General features: G+C 42.3%; 1 protein-coding gene across 1 annotated transcript in view; it reads right to left on the bottom strand.

Moving 5' to 3' along the window:
- EZR (ezrin) overlaps nt 1-21,075 on the bottom strand; it is a 36,601-nt gene extending 15,526 nt beyond the window's left edge. Inside the window, exons 1-2 of the mRNA XM_066179014.1 lie at nt 20,930-21,075; nt 3,462-3,545 (exon numbers count right to left, since the gene is read on the bottom strand). Of these exons, the coding sequence (XP_066035111.1) occupies nt 3,462-3,545; nt 20,930-20,941 (96 nt within the window). The 5' untranslated portion in view covers nt 20,942-21,075. The remainder of the gene's footprint in view (nt 1-3,461; nt 3,546-20,929) is intronic.
- Between the last annotated feature and the right edge of the window lie 329 nt (nt 21,076-21,404).

The raw sequence follows: 21,404 nt of genomic DNA, 5'->3' as shown, positions 1-21,404 counted from the left end.
CTCATCTTCCTGTAAAACTGTGCTCTCAACACAGCCAAAATCTGCAAAGACCTACTATGTATATAGCTGGACCACTTCCATGATGTTATTTGCAGAGTAGCCCCTCAAAAAGTGACGTAGGCATTGCTACAGGGAGCCCAACTAAGTGGAAGGCAAGAAGTTTTTGAAACCACATTGCGAGTTAGATCCTCAGTTGAGGACTTAGACTTGCTGAAGCACATGTAACTACACATTCTCAAGTCTGTCACACTCGCCCTGTCTCACCTCCACATTTATGGTATTGCTGGAGACACTCTGGCTGGAGAGCAGACTTGAGAGAAACAATGTCATGCCAATTAAATCTAACTAGAGTTTATCAAAAAGACAATAAAACCCACCAAAATGATCAAACAAAAAACCCCAAACCTCATGTCCTTTAAAAGAAGAGCTGGGGTCTGAAAATAATGCAGCTTTTACTTCACTAAATTCCTTTTTCCTCCTCCCTCAAAGTGGCTTGTTTCATCATGGAAGAGACAAGTTTTCTGCCAGTATTTTTGACAAGTTTTCTAGATGCATTTTTATGAAGTCTGTCAGAAAACCAGGGGTATGTTGAGCTTGGTACTTCCGGTTGCACAAAGGAGTGTTGCAATTTTGTTAAAATAAGAAGTTGCATAAATCATGCAGTTTTCAATCTCTGAATGTCTCTTACAAGAGAAAAAGTACACTTCCTATGAATAGAGTTAGAAAGCTTGCAGAAATAATGCCCCTCAAGTTCTTCCCAATAACTAAAAGCAAGGAAGGAGAAAGTATTAACCTAAACTTCATAATTTGACTGTTTGAGTTTCAATACAAAGAACGTTTTATCCTGTACTGGGAAATGCTCTGTAAACTTCCTCCATGGTAAAACAAGGAAGAAATAAGAAACAAGGCATTATATACAAGATGAGAGACACCTCCTCTGCTTCCTCAAATGCATGAAGCAGCAAATCTTGAGTCTGCCCATTCCATCTAGTTATGCATTCACTTCCAGAAAATGGCAGTTGCACTCTCCTTCATTTGAATTTCTTTTACTCATGGTCAGGAGGGCATATGACTACCTGGGAGATTCTCCAGCCAGCTGCAGAGCACACTGCATTGATTCTTGGGACACCTCAGACCTCACTGCAGCATAAACTCGGCACAGGACTGGCTTGAGTGGAGCAGAACTTAATATTCGCAAGTTTCCACTATTTTCCCTCTCCTGTAAAAGGAGCTGTAATACACCTTACATGCAGGGCACAGTCATGCTAGCAAAGCCTAAAATATAAGGGCCTTGCCAGAGTAGCTCTGCTAGCTGACAACCAGGCCAAGAAATCACCTTGTAGTTTTTAAAAATAGCTTGCTTCTTCAAAACCCCCACAATGGTTCTGCAGTTCCAGTTGGGCCACTCCCTATACCTGTGAAAACCTGTTGCCTCCACAGGCTTTATCTGAATGTAAACTCCACCCGAGATAAGGGCCTAGTGAAAGGCTTGCTCAACAGAACTGAAGAGAGAATGTATGGTCTTCACCTTTTCTGGTTTTGTGCTGCACAATTCTACCTCAGCCTTCCCTTGATATGCAGAAGCACACCCCAAGAAGGTATGAAATATGGATAAGGATCTCCAAACACAGGTTTTAAACCCATGCCACTGGATATAAGGAGCACATCTCTGTAGGAGTAGGTCTATCCCAGTTGTGCACTAAGCGCTGCAATAAGCATTCTTCAGAAATCCCAAAGTACCAAGATAGCAAGCTAAAATAGAAATATCTTGAATCTGAAACATTCTGCCTTTTCCATGTTCTCAGGATTTTGAACTCCTCAGCTGAAAGCAAAGTAGCTTCTCTTCTGCCAGAGAGATGACCCTGATTCTGAACAGATGTAAACATCACTTAATATATATGGAGAAGGGAAGTACTTGTTGAATGCTTGTCATAAGGACATACTTACAGTCTAATCTAAAGCACTGCTTTTAAAAACCTGGCTTTTAGTAATTTGGATTTTTGTACTGTCAGAGATAAAATCCAATTTCTCTGTTTTGGATTAAAATGAAAGGGCTGGGGGAAGAAGTTACTCTGATGCCATGGTGATCAGCATGAATAGAATCATAGAATGGCCTGGGTTGGAAGGGACCTTAAAGATCATCTAGTTTCACCCCCCTGACATGCACAGGGTCACCTTCCACTAGACCAGATTGCTCAGAGTTCCATTCAAGCAGGCCTTGAACACTCCCAAGGATGGGGCATTCACAGCTTCTCTGGGCAACCTGTTCCAGTGCCTCACCAACATCACAGTAAAGAATTTCTTCCTTATATCTAATCTAAACCTGCTTCTTTCAGTTTGAATCTATTCCCCCTTGCCCTGTCACTACATGCCCTTGTAAAAAGTCTCTTTCCAACTATTTGAGGGTTCCTTTCAGCTACTGGAAGGCTGCAGTTAGGTCGCCCCAAAGCCTTCACTTCTCCAGGCTGAATAATCCCAGTTCTCAACCTTTCCTCATAAGAGAGGTGATCCATCTCCCTAATCAACTTGGTGACTCTCCTCTGGAAGATCAAACAGCAGGTACTGGTTCCATAAAAATGCAGGGATTTTTTTTGTTTGTTTGTTGTTTGTTTTTGGGTTTTTTTGAGTTCCATGGCAGTAAGAAATTTTTTCTGCTAAAATCTAGGCCTTGCTTCAGTTTTATAACAGCAAGCTACTTAAGTCAATAATAACGAAGTTTCACAAATAGCACACAGTTTGTTTTAGTTGTCTTTATCTGACCTTTGCAGGTCCATCTTCAAACAGACCTGTATATTGTTAAAGCAGTAACAGGAAGGATAACAATAAGGGAGAAAAGTCTTGGCCACTCAAGACCTCCACTTCCCTGGGAATCCCTGAAGGCAGGCTGCACTAATCTCTGCTCTGTCCTGCCGCACAGGGGCTTCTCACAAGGCATGTTGCCTGTAAATGCTGCACAGAGATCACAGACTTGTCTGGTTTTCCAGTATTTTGACAAACTCAAACACCTGTGGCAAGTGCTTCCTTGAATCCAGCATTTGAATGAATGCTGCCCTGCCAACGCCCTCATCAGCCACCTGAAGACTTGATTCTGGAGAGTTTTATGCACAAGAGCAACATTTCAACCTTAGAAGTTAATAACTATATAAGAGCTAAGTAGTATTTCAAAGCAAGAGGTACATTTCTACATGCTACCTATGCTGTCTAAATATTTTAGATCCCTTGTGACAGTTCATTGTCCAACATGCTAGGAAGACAGGCTTCACTGGAACATACCATACCTGCAAGGGTTTTTGCTTTTTTCTTTTACTGTGATGGAATTTAGAGATCTTAGTTCAGACTGGAGCCGTTTGATTAGGAGGTAGAGAGAAGAAAGATAGGTTTGGAATCCAGTCTTAAGAAAACACTATAGTCCAAAACATACTCCAAAATTAAACAAGAGCCCACACCAATCCTTTACTGACCTGGTCAAACAGCTGTTTGCCTGTAGTGTTCGGCTGGATGGCAAACTCCAGCTCTGCATCCATAGTAACAACTCGAACATTGATCTAAGGGAAAAAAAAAACCAAAAAGCATTGTTTAAGATGTATTGAAAGTTATTTCTAGGTGTTAACACAGTACTTAGTGTGCAAAAGTCTCCACGCTTTGATGCACTCCCGTAACCTCTATAATAAACACACTTAAGCCTCAATTAGAATCATGTTATCACACCAGCAAACTTAATTGGGGCACTCATTCTGCTGTTTTAACCAAATTGCTACACAGGTTTTCCTACTCAACACAGGACTGGACAGATCTTCTGGTTCAACAGGAGGGTATTTTAGACCTGACCCTTTCCAGGCCTAAACCCTCTTGGACTAAGAGCTACTGTGAGAGCACAGTATAGCTGCCTGCAGGCCATCCCTTGGATTACGGAAGGCCCTAATGACTAAATTAAATTTAAGACTTATAATTTAACTTCCATTTATATTAGAGCTAGAATTAATCTGAGGTTTTAAAGGCAAAAGGCTGCAGATTATTCTTATAAAGCAATCAGCATTAAGCTGATAAACATTCATTCTTTGCCTCATAACAACCTACTCAGCACATAAAAACAGCAGTAACAGGTACTGAATGATACTACAGGGCAGGAGTTCAATAAGCTCTTGATGTCAGTGAAGAAACAACACAACTAGATTTACTGCAATGGCACTAGACTCTCGCAAGAGAGAAGTTACTTCTGAATGCAGAAGGCAAGAGTGTTTAATGACTAGAAAAAGTCTATTAGCAGTTAATCAGGATGCAAAAGCATCCCTAATCTTGCAGGGAATGGCATAAGGACTGGTAAAACGGCAAACTGGGAAAGGATTATCTCCAACTGTTCTTATACAGCTTGCATTATACTACTTCTCAAAAAACCAAACAATCCCAGAACAAATCTAAAATACCCAAACATGTATCACTGTGTAGTATGGTTACGCTAACAACTAGCTTTTTAGCTCTGTATTTTAAAGAAAATGAACAAAAAAGCAGACATGTAAACACAAGGCCAGACAACATGTAAGGAGGAGGCAGATGAGATTTCGTGACAATTTCCCAACAATTTGTAAATGCCACATTACAGAAAGCCAAGGCTAAGAGACCAGGAGAACCTGGCACACATCCGAAAAAGTGAGAAGTAAAAGAGGCAGGAGGGGAATAGAATCACTCACTACAAAGCTTTGGCCTTTAGCAGTTCCCAGCAACTTAATTATGTATGTTCAAACTCTAGAATAAATGTCAGGTGTAACAATACTACAATTAACACAGACTTGTGAAAAAACCAAGTTGCTTCAGCTAGTTTTAGTATATTACGAAGCTTTGCACTCCTTTTTCAGTGAGACACTGAACGTTTAACCAACCTTCTTCAGTTCAGTAGTGGATCTGGCAATGCTAGGTTAATGGCTGTACTTGATCTTACAGATATTTTCCAAACAAAATTATTCCGTGAAGACATCAAGTATTTTTATAGAGTTGTTTCTTTTCTTCTGTTCCCACATGACAGAGGACCCTCCCAAAGAAAGATCACTGAAGGCAGTTTACAAGGACTCCAGAACTGACTCAGAGAAGATGACTTAGTGATGCCACTTTCAAGCTGTGTTTTTAAAGCACTGTCCTTTAAATTAGGACTATCAAAAAAAAAAAAATCTCTAAATACAAGATGGAAGAACAAGCAAGAAGGTAAAAAGGAGTTCTTGCAAAACCTAACTGTAGCCTTTGGGATCATAACAGAGCACAGAATTATGCTTAAGGTTTTCCTCCCGTGCCTTAAGAACCAAAGGTTCCCCAAGAAATATTTCCAGTGTAGGAAGGGAGGGGAAGTTCAGATATCAAATTCTCTGAAACAGCAAGTCTGCAATTCAAAGATGTGACCTTAAAAAACACCTGTTGCTTAATCCCTCTCAACAATAAATCCCTAATCATATTCTAATCCCTCTCTACCCACTTCAAGAAAACATATGCTCATCATCTTCAGGTTTGTGCTGTGGAAGTTATTTGCACTTCTGGCTGAAACACCACAGAAGTGTAAAATAATTATCACTTTACAAGCTAAAGAACTTAAAAGGAGCTGCTTCTTACTCCTAGTCCTGTTTTACTATAACCATCAACGACTGTAGGATCAGCCACATAAGTAAGCTATTTAGTGCTAAAGCCATTTAGCTGCTACATATTTTAAGCATTATTTTAGCATTAAGACCAAAAATTGTAGTAATCTGCTTTTCCACTTCAATCATTTAAAGCCAGAAGCATGCAGGACTACTTGGTTATCCAAAAAGCTTTCAAGGACACTTGGAGCCTGCAGTAAAGGTTAATTTCTGTGTTCTTTAAGGGCTGCAAAACCATCAGGACAAAGAGAAATTACCCTGATGTGCCCAGACAAACTGCCAGCCACATGACTGGCAGAGCAAGAAGAGACAGGGACTTCTGTCCCTTCAATGAGTTGATGACTGCTTGGGAATATCCTTTGAGTCTCCTTCCTGCCCTATTAAGCCCTCCTGCTTCTCATCACCAAACCCTAGTCTTGACTTCAAGAACATAGTGGTTTTAACAGTGTTTCTAAATGGATGTCCTACAACCACTCCATACAAGCTTTTAGCCACAAAAAAACTCGTAGTAAAGCATCAAACAGAGCATAATCCACATGAAACCCTGGTTTAGACAGCCTGAAGAAACCTTGATGCCTGTCCCACTGAGAGTCGATCAGTTTGGCACTCAGCTCAGAGCAGGTGGAACTCCCCATGGCGCCAAGATGATTAAATCAACACCCAAGGTGCTAACCGATTCAAGTATTGTTGGGGAGGAAAACAGCAAACAACTCAAACTAATTTCCATGAGCAACAAAAAGAGGAAGGCACAGTTAGGACAGCTTTCACAAGTGAAGTCCTGCACACCCTGTCTAGGCAAGGTATGTCCTTTGTAAAATCCTACCAAAACCTGGCAGAAATCCAGGACAACGTTGAAGGCATAACCAAAAGGAAAACAGCTTTTCATTTTTAAGAGCACAAGGGTGTGGAGGGAAGAGAACCGCACATGGCTGTTATACATGAAACAAGGGTTACATTAAAAAAATGTGCATTTGTGCATAAAGCATGCTAAAAATCCTGGACAGTAAGATGTGACTTTTTTCTTGATCAGCCAATGTCATAACACTTTATTATTCTGGGGGTTGAAAATAGATTTTATTTAAGGTTCCTTCCAACCTTAAATATTCAATAATTCTACTTTTATGTCTGAGGCTAACATACTTAAAATGACAAATAGGGCCTTTAAGATTTGCTTGTGCATACAAAAACATTACAGAACACAAGTTTTTCCTCTTCCCCTATCTTAGGATGGATAAAATTGCCAATAAATTTGATCCAGAAGGGAAAAAGCAATGCCATTTACATTAAAAGGAAAAACTCTCCATTAAGCTGAAGAACTTAGTACACTGAAAGACTGAACACCAGTTCCATGACTTTCATACTAGGCTGTAACATGTTAGCTACCTTACCAACTTGAACAAGAGAATAGAAGATGAAGGCCAGAGCTAGAGAGAACTTCAGAGTTTAAAAGGTTGTAACACTATAGAAAGCAATGGTAGTTAGAATGGAATCTTCTGTGCTTTAGCAATGCCCTTAAGTCATGCATTTATTCTTTTGTTGCAGCTGAAACAGCATCTTTTCTAATGCTAAGTCAGTAGATCAATCTGTGGGGCAGGTGCAGCCTTTCGAAGTCCATGCACATCAGTAGAGTAAATTGAAGTGCCATTTGAAAAACATTCAGAAAACACTCTCTAAAGGACGCAACACAGTGCCAACCAGCTGAGTGGCACATCTCTGTGGAAGAGTCAAGACCTAGATAGGAACCCAAGCAGACATCGCCTCTTCCACCCCATCCTCTCACAAACACCCAGTTTTCAGGTGTGTTGGACACTACGAATGCACAGCTGTAGTTTTTTCTAACATCGGATTCTTGAGCGCCTTGGTGCAGAACCAGTCTCTGTTTGCAGGCAACACGGTATCCTTGAAGTTAACCATCCCTCTGCTGATACTGCAGCTCCACTGAAAAACATCCCACACTAAAGGGAAAAGGGCAGGGAGAACAGGGAAAAAACAAACCCACAGCTCTCAGACACACTATGCTATTGTGAATGTTTTGCACCCTAATGCATGTAATCTAATAGTTCACTTGCATAATAAAATAGTTCAGTGAAACCATGAAGTTGTGCAAGTCATTTAAATAAGACCATACAATTTATTTTCAGTGAATACATAAGATAAAGGGCACTAAATACCAACTTTTACCCATTAACACAGGACAAACCGGTACTTAACTGTATCACTTATCATTATCATTAGGCAGGTCTAAATGCCTTAGACAATGCTCAGGAATGTTTTCTTCCTCTTTCCAAGGAAGAAGAAAGACCAGAGTCTCCTAAACAGCAGGTTTCCAGGCGCGGTATCTTTCCAAGTGGTGACAATTGGCAGTGCAGAACAGATAGACATGGCTTGTTTCTTCAGTCTCTGGGTGTCTGGAAATCCCAGGAGTCACTGGTACATTTAAGCAAATCAGCCACATTTTGAAGTGCTGTACTGCACAGCACATTCTATGAAAAACAGTGTGCAGAGCTGTTAAGCCTTCTTGCACACACACAGACTCTATGGATATGCACTTACTTGTGCTGAAGGAATACAGAATTCTTAACAGGGAGGAAACAGTGGTATTAATAATAGTATTAAGAAAGTAGTAGCATTAATCCTCACTTCTGCAGGTCTACTCTTTCACCAAGCGAGCAGCAACTACTAATGGAATAAATAATGGGCAAGCTTCTTGGCCTGGGCTGTAATGCATCTGGCAAGGACAAAGTAATCTCATTTTGACCTTAGCAACCAGAGCTGTTCAGAGACGCATGTAGTGATTAAGTATCTGGCAATAGGAAAAACAACTTCATGTAGTAGCATCAGAAAGGCACTAAAACTGCCCTCTATTCTTCCACATTCCACTCAGTAGTGTTCACTGGTTTCAGGTCCAACAACAACAGGAGTAACTGTTGTCCCAGCTCCTGGAAACTGTTATAGGAAAATTTTCAACTTCCACAAGGGGAAAAAATCCTAGCTGTTTCAGAGCTAATCTGCTAACACTTCAGCATCTGCTTTCCTCTGTCCTCCACAAGTTACTTAAGTCAACAGGTAATGGTTCAGAGACTGTGCAGAGAAGACAACTCTGAGAAGGTAAGTAAACAAAAAACACAGAAGCAACTGCAGAAATATTAGTTCAATTTATGATATACTTCTTAAGAATTTATGAACACCAGCATATCAAGAACACAACATCTGGAGAGAATTCTCTTTCTTCTCTGACAGAACAACCTGTGTGATGGATCAAATCAGGTCAAATAACATATCTGATGTGGTGCCATACAATATGGACTAGGCATACAACAAATCTGGGCCATGTGAAATTACAACCAAATGACAAGTTGTGTACCTATATTCTCCATAGCTTCATTCAGAGCAGGAGACAAATGTTATGAATATCAAGCAAATGATCAATTCCATTCATTGCTGCAGGATTACCAAAACACAGCTTCCCTCCCAGCTGGGCTCAGCACCTTCATCTTGCTGCAACTACTGCAGGGACACATATTCTGACCTTCTCCTGTCAAGCCAAGGTCTTGAAAAGGGGATGCGAGTGTGGTAGGATTGAGGGAATAAGAAAACAAAGTTTTCTCAAAATCCCTGGAAGATGGAGTGCACTTGCAAGATCATGAACAACACCTAGTCAAGAAGAAGTAAGTCTTTTGGGAGGACAGGGCTGGAATTCAAAGATGTTGGCAGGTCTGAAAAATAGCTACAAGTGTTACACTTGGAGAGGTGAGAACAGACAAGAGGCAGAGATGAACAAATTACAGGGTTGCAAACAATGGGCTAGAGCAGGACTGTAGACAAGGATGTGGTTTATTATAATCCCCAGAAAAACACCACATTTCCTGGTGTGATGCTATTACATAGAAGGGAAAATTACATTCTTGAGTGTATTTCTCACCGGAAGCATTACAGAAGGTGACTATTCTGTTCTGCCTGTCTGACGACCTGCTAGATAGAATGCTGTCACCCAAATTTGAATGCTTCTTTTGGAAGGGGGCAAGTTAATCAAGGAAAGTCTACACTGATCTACAGGTCAAGTGTTTCCTGGGTTGGTTGCCTAACAGTTGCCAGTTGGGTTTTTTTGGGTTTTGTGTTTGTTTTTTTTTAATCTGTGTGTGTTTGGGCCTATTTATTTGTTTGTGGGGTTTTTCTGTTCGTTTCAAACTAGATTTTATTTTTAAATATGTCACTGATCCCATTCAAAATGGGAGTTGTCTGAAACATGACACATTTTATATAGAATTCTATATAAACTTCTAAACCCACATGGAGAAAACCAGCAAAAAGCCCTCTTATTGCAGGCTGGGTAACATGACAAAAAACAATAATTGCTGGAGTGGTAAGATATTATGATGTTACATAGCCACTTCCATGCAGCCTTCAGAAAACACAGGTTCAAATTTTCCCCAGTGCCACATTTTTATGATTTAAAGGATGACCAAGAACCTGAAATGAGAAGGCAAATGACAGACCCACCATTTCTCTTCTGGGGAAGGAAAATCTGATTCCTACGAGAATTGGAAAGAACTGCAGAGCCCAGCAATGAAGAAAGCCTTTCCCACGCTCCTCCCCTGCTCCCATGGCTGAACCTCTCCTATACTGTCTGCCCAACACGGAACATTTCAGAGAGGGCAGTGGCAGCACAGCAGCCATGAGCCTTCCCCTGCACACTGGGGAGCAGTTTGCTGACAAGGAAGAAAAGAGCAGCTCACAAAATGTGAACAGAGGATGGCTTCACTGGCATCCCCTTGGATGACAAGGCAAGCTGGTTGCACCCATTTGACCGACCCAGTTTCTCAGCATGCCATGCTAAATCAAAATACCCGTCTGTGAACTGAAGGACGTGTTCCATTTCAGATCTCATTGTGTTAAACATTGCTTCCTCATTGCAAATAAATGGGAACATAAGTCACGTTCCAATGGAATTCCTCAGAGTCTGTGAAGCAGTTAGGTATTGCTGCATTTGCAACAGGTAAAATTAGAGCTGAGTAGGCTGGTCTTTGTTCCTTAAAACCATGCTAACCTTCTCAGGAGAGGGAGAAATACCACTGAGGTTAAATTGAGTTGGATATAATAATCTATAATCTAGTAGTTACTTTAAAATTGTCCAGTACGATTGTTAGCCTAAACTACCAGTCAGCTTTAATGCAACAGCTTGCAGAACCGTATTTTTTGGGGTACCAGTCCGGAGTATTTAAGGAGCAATAGCTATATCAGTTATATTTAACTGAAATTTCTTAAGTTCAGTCAAGGCAATAGGAGCCCAGGTATTTGCTGCTCTCATGGATGGTGAAAAACACTTCTTTTCTGGCAGTTTTTTGGAAGAGAAATAAAATACTTTGAGGGGAAGCCAAGAAAAATTTTGGAGGTAAATCTGAAAGTTAGACTTCTGGATAAAGTGGAGGGAGGGGAGGGGGGTTCATGTGAGCAGGAAAACCTGAGATACCCAGATGTGGGGAGTCATCCAGAAATTCCAGTTTTAACAAAGCAGGTGGAATTTTCAGAATGAACTTCCCCCTCCCTGCCTACACACACAAACAGGTCACAAGAAAGCAAATCCATTGAGTTCGGAATTGCAGCCATGTCACTTAACTGTTCTTTGTAATATAGCATGAAACCGTCCTTATAATTAAACATGAACATAATCCTAGAATGCAAATTCAACCTTTTTTATGTTTAGATGTGCAGAAGATGCCAAACTAAATTATATGCCTATCTCGGTTCCCTTAATGAAGGCCTTCTATCTCTTCTGTCAGCATGTAATAACTGCATAGTAGGCATCTGCGTGAAGAATCAAGCAGCAGCCATGGATGCAATTCAGTTCTTTATCTTAGGTCAAGCAATAACACTTTGCAAGCCAAAAGATCACGAAGATTTCATGCAGGTGTGGCAAGCGCAAGTGACAGTACATCTCTGATTGCCTTGGCTCCCAAATGCCTAGGCCCCAGACAGACTTCAAGCATTCTCCACCTCTGGTCAGCTCTGAACAGTTAACAATAACTGCTCAGGGAAATGGCAAAACCAAACAAGCACTCCTCCCAGAAAAAAAAAAAAAAAAAAAAAGAAAAAAAAATTAAAAGTATTTCTCCAGTTACTGAAGATTCCTCCCAACCCTTTCCTAAAAAGCAAACAGCATAATTCTGTCTCGAGCTAGGAACAAGTTGAAAAACTGAGAGACAGAGGCCTACCTAAAACTTTAAAATTCAATTCTTTTAAAAGTAAAATTACCTAGGCACAGCTCTGTGCTCTGGCAGGACATAAAGCAATGCAGAGTAAGTCTGAAAGGCCCCAGGATACCGCCCTTGAACAAAGCCCTGCACACCTAGAGAGCCTAGGTGTTTTTCATGCAAAACACTTGCCTTCACTCTATGTGAGGGATGTAAGAATGATTCACTTTGAACATGATATTACGAAGAAGCGGGAGGGTTTATGGTGTTTCATACATTAATGTTCACTTCAGAGACTCTCTGATGCTGTATAATACTCCATTTGCATTTCAGAATATCTGTGTACAAGCAGCAATCTGTTCTTTAAAGGAGGAACACACAGCCAGCGACAACAGGCTCAACATAGCACCACTGCCTGGATGTGTCACTTGCCCTCAATGGATGCTAGGATGGATTTAGGAACACAGAGTGCAGCAACAATAGCTCCTTTGTACATAGAGAATAAATACAGCGGAAAGCTAGAGGCCACTGGATCAAACTCCTACATACACAGACTGTTTTATCATGACAGCTGTTGCATCTAATTAAACATAATGAAGTTGCAAGACTAAGGCTTTACACATGAAGTTTACAGCAAGACCCACAAACAATCCTCAAGTAAGATTTATCTCAAGAAGTTGCTCAGAATCCAGAATGGATCAGATCTTCTGCTGTTGTCCATCAGAAACATAAGCATGGGGCCAAGTGCAGATAATACAGAGGTTTGAGATCTCAAGTTTTGTCGGTTTCAGAGTCTTCTAAACAATTTAACATCTCCAATATTCACACTACATGAAGCAATATCATCCTTTTGCAATCCCCTTGAGGGAAAAGAAAAAAATAAATTAGTATCTCATAGTCTTGATCTGGAACACAAACACCATTTTATGCCTCTGCTTGGCTTTTTCACTTGGGAAGCAACAAACACACAACAACTTCTGCAAAAGGTGAACTCCACAGTACCAAATCACAAAAACCAGGGCAGGATCTGAAGGTGTGAATAATCTAATAAAAGCTACAATAGTCTCAGAGCTTCTCCTGAATCCAAGCACCACCAGTGGTGCCTTTTATTCCAATGCTTATGCAGAGATCTATGTTCTAGAGGGCAATGTGCATGGAAAACCCAGAGCCAGAAGTCTGACAGCAGCAACACAGCCTGACATCACACAGCTCTCAACATGCTCAATAGACCCTGTGGTGGTTGTTCTTCTGGGGTGGAAGAGCAGTACATTACAACAGAACAGGGTGGGCTGAGTGAACACAAGGATTATCTGTGACTTACTCTCTCACAGGACTATGACCCGGGAGTTTAAGGCATCCAAGGAACAACTACTGGAGAAATATTCTCAGTAACTGTATTCCTCCCAGATGGAGATGTTACAGGATGCAAAGCAGTATTTTCGTCAGATGTGAACTGGAAGAATGTCAAGGATGTTCAAATAATTATCATGCAAGGATCAACTAAGCTAACAAGGACATCTTAGTTTGGAAGAAAATTAACTGAGGCTAGGACATAAGAGCATATAAACTCCTGAGTTGCCTGAACAGACTAGACAAGGAACGTGTGTTCATGGCTCTACCAACAAAATAAGTACAGGGCATCAACAGTGAATAAGGAAAAAAAAATACCATGTAGCACTACAGCAAGGAGGTTTTTAGATACCTTTCCAAACAGTGTGAAGGTTATCTCGGACAGCCTTTGTTAAAGTATACTGTGGATGCTGAAGTTCACGGGGTTTCAAAGCACGACCGGACAAGTTCACAGAAATCCATTTAGTAACTCATTATATAGGACCTTTCAACTTCCAATACCTCAGAGGAAAGCAATGGTGCGTATCTTTGAAATACTCTTCCTCAGGCATCAGCTTTTGGCCAACATCTGAGGCGTACAATTAGGCTACAAGGGCTTCTGCCTGACCTACAAGGCCAGCCATGTTCATAAAGACATCGAAGTGCAGAAGGAAAATGAACTCTCCTGAAGGAGAAATAGCAGTGCAACAAGTCACACAAGGCCCAGTAATGATGTTTGTTCATTCTGCATTCTAGTTACAAATCCTTTCGTCAGAGAGATTTTTGTTTGATATTCCACCCTTCTGTTTTACCTGTTCCATATCAGCCTCTTTCATTTTACTCACGGACTTCAGTGGAACACACTTCATGGCATTTGTGAAATTTCTTAGTGGGGTTATGTGATGTGATCACCTCTAACAGCTTGATAATCTGATCTATGTGCATTACACTACAACGCTTCCACTTCTCAAGCAGGTACTTCAAACAGCATGCAACAGGTACTATTTGCTCTCAGATAAAAGTAGGTCATGGCAAGTCCTGGAATGTCACCTAGGCACAAAGATACTGCTCTTGAGCAGTTACAGATCATAAAGGAAAAGCGATTGCAAGGATTGGCAAAGTACCCCTTTGTAATTCCTAGAACAACTTAAGGGCTTCTGAGATGAAACTCTTCCCGCTCCCCTCACTATAGATGTGTGATGGCAAACCAATATGCTCCAGTGGTTCCCAAAGTGCACCCTGAGCACAGTGAGGGCTGAAAAAGCACCTTTCAAGAGTTTATCTGCACAGCTGTGACAGTTGTTATGGAGGAAAAACTATTCGCCCCCACACTGAGAACACCGAGTATCAATTATGCAAATCACCCCACCACACACCACTGTTTGTGCAGCAGGAACTCTGTACACTTATCTCTACAGAGACAAAAAGTTAAGCCAGCTAAGTGTATTCAGCAAGGTGTTGGAGAACAACTTTAGCTCCCACAAGTAACTCTGAAGCCCAGAACTTAAGGTACAGGCTTGAAGTCATCTACTCTGCTGCACAGGCTAAATTGATGTGCCTGGGTTCAAAGGTGAGTTTTTTTAGTCTCTGCTCCTTCAGGTAGCAGACAGCTCACAGACCTGCTCTCTGCATCTACACAGCAGTGGTCTCTTGGCAAAACTGAGCCACTCCAGAGTCATTTTGTAAGCCTGCTCAAGATTCAGCAACAGGACAACTGTCCACTCATCCCCAGAGGACTCTCTCTCGCACTCATTTCACACTGAGTTTAGAACAACTACAGCAAGCGTGGACTTCTTCATGCAAAAACAAGAGGAAGAGACGGTGATAGTGACACCTCAGAGTTTTACACAATAGCTACAGCACTTGTTCATGAAAATGAGAGGGAGAAATAAATGCACACAAACCAAACAGGGCAATCACACACTCCCCTCTCTAAGGAAATAAAAGGCTACAGGCCTTGTGTAGGGGAGTCAGTATCTCTTCCACTGAGCCTACACAGTAGGTAGCCAAATACAAGTCCAAGGTCATCACCAACAGTTTCTCTTACTCCATTAGAAGGCAGAGTCCTGCATTTTTCTTTAATGGACGGCTGTTACTATGAGCCTCAGCTGAGCACATGGCTGCTACTCATGCCCTCCCAAAGATGAGAGCAGATGCAGAGAAGGCAAGTAAATTTCCCCACAACGAAGTAGGAACTAGAAAGAGAAACAAAATCTGGATCTGAACAGAGGAGCAATGTGGAGGCAGTTGTTATACTGAGCTATGCTCTATTTCCAGCCTCGTATATCGAGAATTTCCCCCTCTCCTAGGTGCATATGCTGCTGCTCTTCGTACTTAGCTCACAAGGTAAATGTTATCTGTTGCAGAAACCAGGCTTCAAAGCAGGCACACAACACAGCTAAAGTACATTACTTAACAGTGGGCAGCGTGGTTCAGTGATCTTGGGCAGCACTGCTTTCCATCAAGGTCAATCGAGTGATTATGGGATTTACAGTGCATGTAAAGCTCTTTGGGCACAGTGTGCCAAACAAGAACAACACTGATGTGGGAATCTTCAGCGGTCATCAAGAAGTCTTATTCTCAAAAAGTCCTGACATATCACAGCTTTTTTTCATGGACAAAGGAAGATGTTCATGTGGGTGGAGGAAGAGAACAGAACAGGAAGGCTTATCTCCCTCCTTTTGACCTTTAAGACGGCTAAGAAATTCTTTAATTAGTGACTAACATAACAGTTAACACCCTTGGTTTCTCTGTAGCAGCTAACATCCCACAACAAACTGCCCTCGGAAATGCATACTCAGCTCATGCAGTAAATAAATGTTTCGGCAAAACCGTGAACTCATTCTCTTATAACTTTATTTCCTTATATTTACTACTCAAAGAATCCTCCACCTTTCTTTTGCAGCAGTGAGTGACACATTTGGCAAATGTAAGGGAGTTCTTACATCTGGCAAATGGAAGCTTCCTTGGGTTTCCATTTTGCCCCAGAGTGAGTATACATCTCCTGGTATCAAATACACCATACACTGTATCACCTGATGGACTGCAACTGGTGCTTACAAGGGTAATATTTGATTCTTGACTAAATCTATAGCCATCCATAAGCTAAGAGTATTTTAATTGATTGTGAACACATAAAGGTATGAAAAAGTATTTTTATTTCAGTTCAATTACAGGAATATGCTGTAAAGAGCTCTGAGATAAAACTACTACGTGTAGTTAGAAGACATATAGTCAAGAATAAATTGAGAAGATCCTGGAACAATTATTAATATCAATTGTTTATATTTAGAAATAAATTTCTGTCACTACACTTGCATATGTTTTTGGCTGGCTTATCAAAACCTTGTTAAATTTTAATGTCATAGTCTGTTCACAGACAGATAAAGGTTTGGCAGAAGACCTGTACTCTGAAAAAACAACTTGAAGACAGCATGCATGTATATTCAACATCAAACAGGTACAGAGGACTTGTCTAACCACTTCATGCCTAGCACACACCAGCCCATTATTAACAGCACAGGGCTGGAAAAACCCTTTTGAGACACCAGTTCCAGTTCCCCACTCCTACAGACAGCAGCATTAAATTCTGTATTGTCAAATTTTATCTTAAGGATGTTAGGTCTTGGAATAGTCTTCTAATAAGATCAGCAAGGAAGGGAAAAAAAAAACCAAAAACCTACTCACTCACAATCCCCTCCCTCTCCCCCCCGCCCCAATACGTGGTTAACTGATCTAAAACTTTAAAGGCCCCTAAACTACAAATTCTGCTTAAAACAATTCTTTCTCCTCTTTGGCATTTAAATTCCTTACATTTTAAACAGGTGAAGGAAGAGAGAACTCCTCAAATTCTACCAGGCTGAAATAGCTAAGCACCCTCTTATCTTAAGGTGGAATTTTGTCTCTGGTTATCCCAAACCCACTCTCTAGGTTTTGCTTTGAATTGTCTGTCCTAGGCACAGGTAAGTACCTACATTAAAGGAAAGCTCTCACTAGAACCTTCTATTAATGCGTTCTGTTAGAGAAGCCCTGCATGTTGCAGATGACATGCACAACAGGACAGCTGTACTAGCATTGATTAATCCATCTCCTTTTAGCCTATTTAGTTAGGGACCTTCTTTCCCCACCCCTCCAAGTTTAACGATATGCAAAGGGAGCTTATTATCCCCAGTTCTTCAATCCTCTTTATATGCTGGCCCTCTGCATCAATAATACTTCCCCCTCAACAGCATGACATGAACAGATTTCATTACTATGCTCAGCTTTCTGACCACAGGCCATTAATAAAAGCATTAAAAAAGGTGCCTCTGGATATTATTCACTTGTATTTTCTCTTTTGGACCAAAAGCTGCTAGACTGCATTTAGTGCTGTCCTCTCTTTACACAGATTTATACACATTCATACAATTTTTGAAGTTCTTGTGTGACACTACATCAATCAAATGCTACGCTGCAAAGCTGACTTAATTTCTTGTAAAGCTTCACATTTTGTCTTTTCACCCCAAGAGGAAACACAAGAAAACCCAACCCAAACCAACCAAACAAAAAAAAATCCACCATCAACAAAGTAACCAAGAATGCTGGTAGATCAGATCAAATTAACAGCTCTATAGACCCGAGATCACATTTCCTTCTCCTTCGGTAAGCACTGTTCATTAGCCCGCAGCCATGCTGTTCTAGCCACAATTTATTAGATTGGTTTGTTTTGCAAGAGGATATAATCCACCTGAAACACCCACAGAAATAAACTAGTACCATGAATCTAGGAAAAATATAGAGAGCACACAGACACTCCAGTAATGAAACAAAGAAAGGCTGAGCAAGTACGTTTATTTAGCATTTCACTCCTTTCCAGATAACATAGCAAGATTTGGACAAGATGACACCTTTTGCATCTCCTTACAAAATAATTCACTACCTGTAAAGCCTAATGAATCTCTGTACAGACCAGACAGAAATCATGCCTCTGAACTGTTGATGAACTCCCAGCCATAAACCCTCATGAACTGGGTATAGGTTATATATTTATAGCTTACCTCAAAGAGATCTCGTTACTTTGTAACTGTTACACATGGCAGAATGGCTGTGTTAAAGTATATATTAAAACGTGTCTATATTAACAAACACACTTATTTCAGTATTATTTTCTACTACAATTTATTTTGAGCATGGTAAGCATGCATCAGATACAACTGTGACCAAATGTTACCACAGAATCAGGAAGCTGGTTTTCTCGCACTTCACTTTGGTACTCAATTAAAATACAAAATCACTAATGTCTTACTGTTAATGGATTTGCTAGTTATTTACTGTGAAATAATAAACTACAAATATGACCCATAAGCTTTGTGCGTGCATTTATAATTTCTGTTAAAACAACAGTTTCATATAAAGGTTTAGCTTATTGGGTTGTGGGTGGAGGGCCCAGAGGGGAAGGTGTTGCCAAAGTTTTGGCTTTTTGTCACCGTAACCTTTACTTGTAAATAACTGATGGCCAGTCTGTGAGACTTCACACACAGCAGCATGAAGTCTGCCAAGCAACATGGTATTTACTTATGCCATGTAGACAAGACACATGCAAACAAGCACAGGTAATAAATATTTAGCATCCATGCCAAATACCCAGCAGAAACACACTGCTTCCCTGTGCATCCCAAGAGGTCGCGCTATCGCTCCTCACACATGCCAAAGGCTGTTGTCACATTTGTCCTGAGCGCAGTTCTGCCTCTGGAGTGACAGCTTTACATCCTCTCTCCATGCAAACTGACACGAATCCTATTTAGCTGTATTAAGATTAAATGAGCTGAGTTGGGAAGGATCCAAATCCAGTCTCAGTCTAAAGCAGACAGACTGAACAGTGTGTTTTACTAAAATAGCCTCTGCAAAATTTCTCTTTTCCATTTATAATAAGGTGGCAGTTAGCCCCACTGAACAGCAGATTCAATAAGAAAAAGGCTTATATTTACAAAGTACTGCCACAGAGTCTTGTCCATAAATCCCAGCCAGTAGGTCACATCTCAGAAGTCTTTACAGTACTACTGTCCTTCCCCAGTGGATGGTGGTTTACACCGTCCACCTTTGTTATTCACTGGCTAGTCAGCTAAGAAACAAAAATTCAGCATCTCTGAGGGAATACAAATAAAGCCCTGCCAAGTGAAAGGATAAACACAGCTGTATTTTTTTAAGAGATTAAAGAGTTTTTGTACACCTATCCACGGCTTCCAGTGTGACTTAGTCCTAAACCAGGATTTCAGATTATTCTAACCAGGATATTTCAAGAAAGCACTCTGTAATTAGCAAACAGCTAACAAGGCAGAAAGAGATTATTCACACACAACCTTTTATATCCACACTTTATAAATTATATATTTGCTTCCTCAGTTACAGAAAGGCCCTCTCAGTTAGACATGACTATATGCAGCAATATATCACCTCCTACTGATGAAATACAGCCAGGGAGACTGAAGATTTATCAGTTCTTAGGACTGAGCACAGTTTGGTTTTGGCATGTTTTTGTCTTTTGTTAGGCTTTTTTGTTGTTTAGTTTTGGTTTCTTTTTCTGTAAGTTTACAGAAACTGCAATGTACGTTAACCTAAATACTAAAAAAACCCCTTCAACTAACTTTAATGTTATGGTGGTAAAACATCAATTACTTATTACCACAAAGATAAGCTTGTTTGCTCTTCTTTCACATTTCATTTAAGTGAGCTAATACTCACATAAGTCCTTCATTGCACTGCATTTTAAGAAACATTGCCTCTATTGAAAATAGATAGTAACAACAATCTGTTCTGATTATGCTCTTCAAAGTTCAAAAGTGCGTCTGCTCCAACGACTGCTCAAAGCTCCGCATTAGGCGGTTGGCTCCCCAAGGGAATTACCGTCTCTAACCGGCACAGTAGCAGCAGACTTTGAAATAAAACAAACAAAAAACCCCACTAGAAGGTCGGAGGGGGAGGCGCTGAAAACTTGCTGGTGGTGTCAAGAGAAAGAAGGAGGGATGAAAAAGACCGTTCCATTGAAAAAAAAAAAAAAATCCAACCAAAAAAGGAAACAGGTCTTCGATAATGACTGGTGAAGACCAGTGTGGAGAACTTTATTAAGAGTCCCTAGCGTTTAGTTTTTAGATCGCAAAATAAGGCGGGAACAATGTTTTTCCTATGTTTACAGATACATACATGGTTCCTGTAGATAAATGCACAGGCCACAAGCATACTAAATGGCAGCCGGCGCAGTTGTATTATCATTTCTCGTTAAGCGGGAGCGTGATGAAAGCTCTTGTTTCGAGAGTTACTCGGGAGCTCTGTGCATGTCTAGCGCGGAAACGCTACACAAGACGGAGCAATCCACCGACTGATCTCTGGAGCAGAGATCCGGGGCTCCGTGCTCCCTTTCCCGGCAGCCGGAGAGAGAGCAGATCCTCCAGCCCCCCCGAGGCGCCTCCGTCCTGCCCGCGGCCCTGCGCCCGCAGGCAGCCGCCCCAGCGATCCCTCCCGCTCCGAGCAGCCGCTGATGTGGCTCCCGAGCGGGGTGCCCGCGGCTCACTCCCGCCGCCGCGCACAACTTCCCAGAGCGCCCGAGTCGAAACGCCCCGTCCCATCCCGGAGAGCAGGGACCGGGACTCAGCCCTTCCAGCCCGGCAAAAGCCCGCGCCGCGACACCCGGAGGTGACCGCCCCGCCGGGCGCCCGGGCTCGGGCAGCCCCCAACACCCAGCGCCGGCCGGGCGGGCGGGCGGGCCCCGGTGCGACCCCGCGGAGCGCCTCCCTCCCACCGCGCCCCACTCACCGGTTTCGGCATTTTGAGGGCTGCTAGTGCTTCTGCTACTCCTGACAAAAACGTTCATGCAGCGCCTGCTTCGCCTCTGCCGAGCGCCCCGTGCGGAGGAGGTGGAGGAGGAGGAAGGAGCCGCTCCCGGCCACGGCGGCAGCGCAGCCCGCGAGTGCGGCGCCGGCCGCCCGGCGGCGGGTTAAGTACGGCAGGTGGGGCCCGGCGGTGACTCACCGCCGCCGGCCATTGCCCGCCGCTCCCCCCAAGCGCGGCAGCGGCCTCGCCCAACCGCCAGGCAGTCCCGCCGGCTTCACCTCGACGTCCCCGGGGCGCGGGGGGCACCGCGGCCCGGAGCCTCCGGCAGCCCCCGAGCCCCTCGCGGTGAGGGACAACAGGGCGGGCAACAGGTGCGGGGGCGGCGCCGCCCCGGCCCCCGGGCACGGCCGGGCGGTGTGGGACCTCCTGCGGCCCCCGCCCCGCACGGCCCCGACCC

Source organism: Chamaea fasciata, unplaced genomic scaffold, assembly GCF_029207755.1.
Source record: "Chamaea fasciata isolate MVZ Bird 193981 ecotype frontalis unplaced genomic scaffold, bChaFas1.0.hap1 SCAF_3, whole genome shotgun sequence".
NCBI lineage: Eukaryota > Metazoa > Chordata > Aves > Passeriformes > Sylviidae > Chamaea > Chamaea fasciata.
This window is presented reverse-complemented; position numbering and strand designations above follow the sequence as displayed.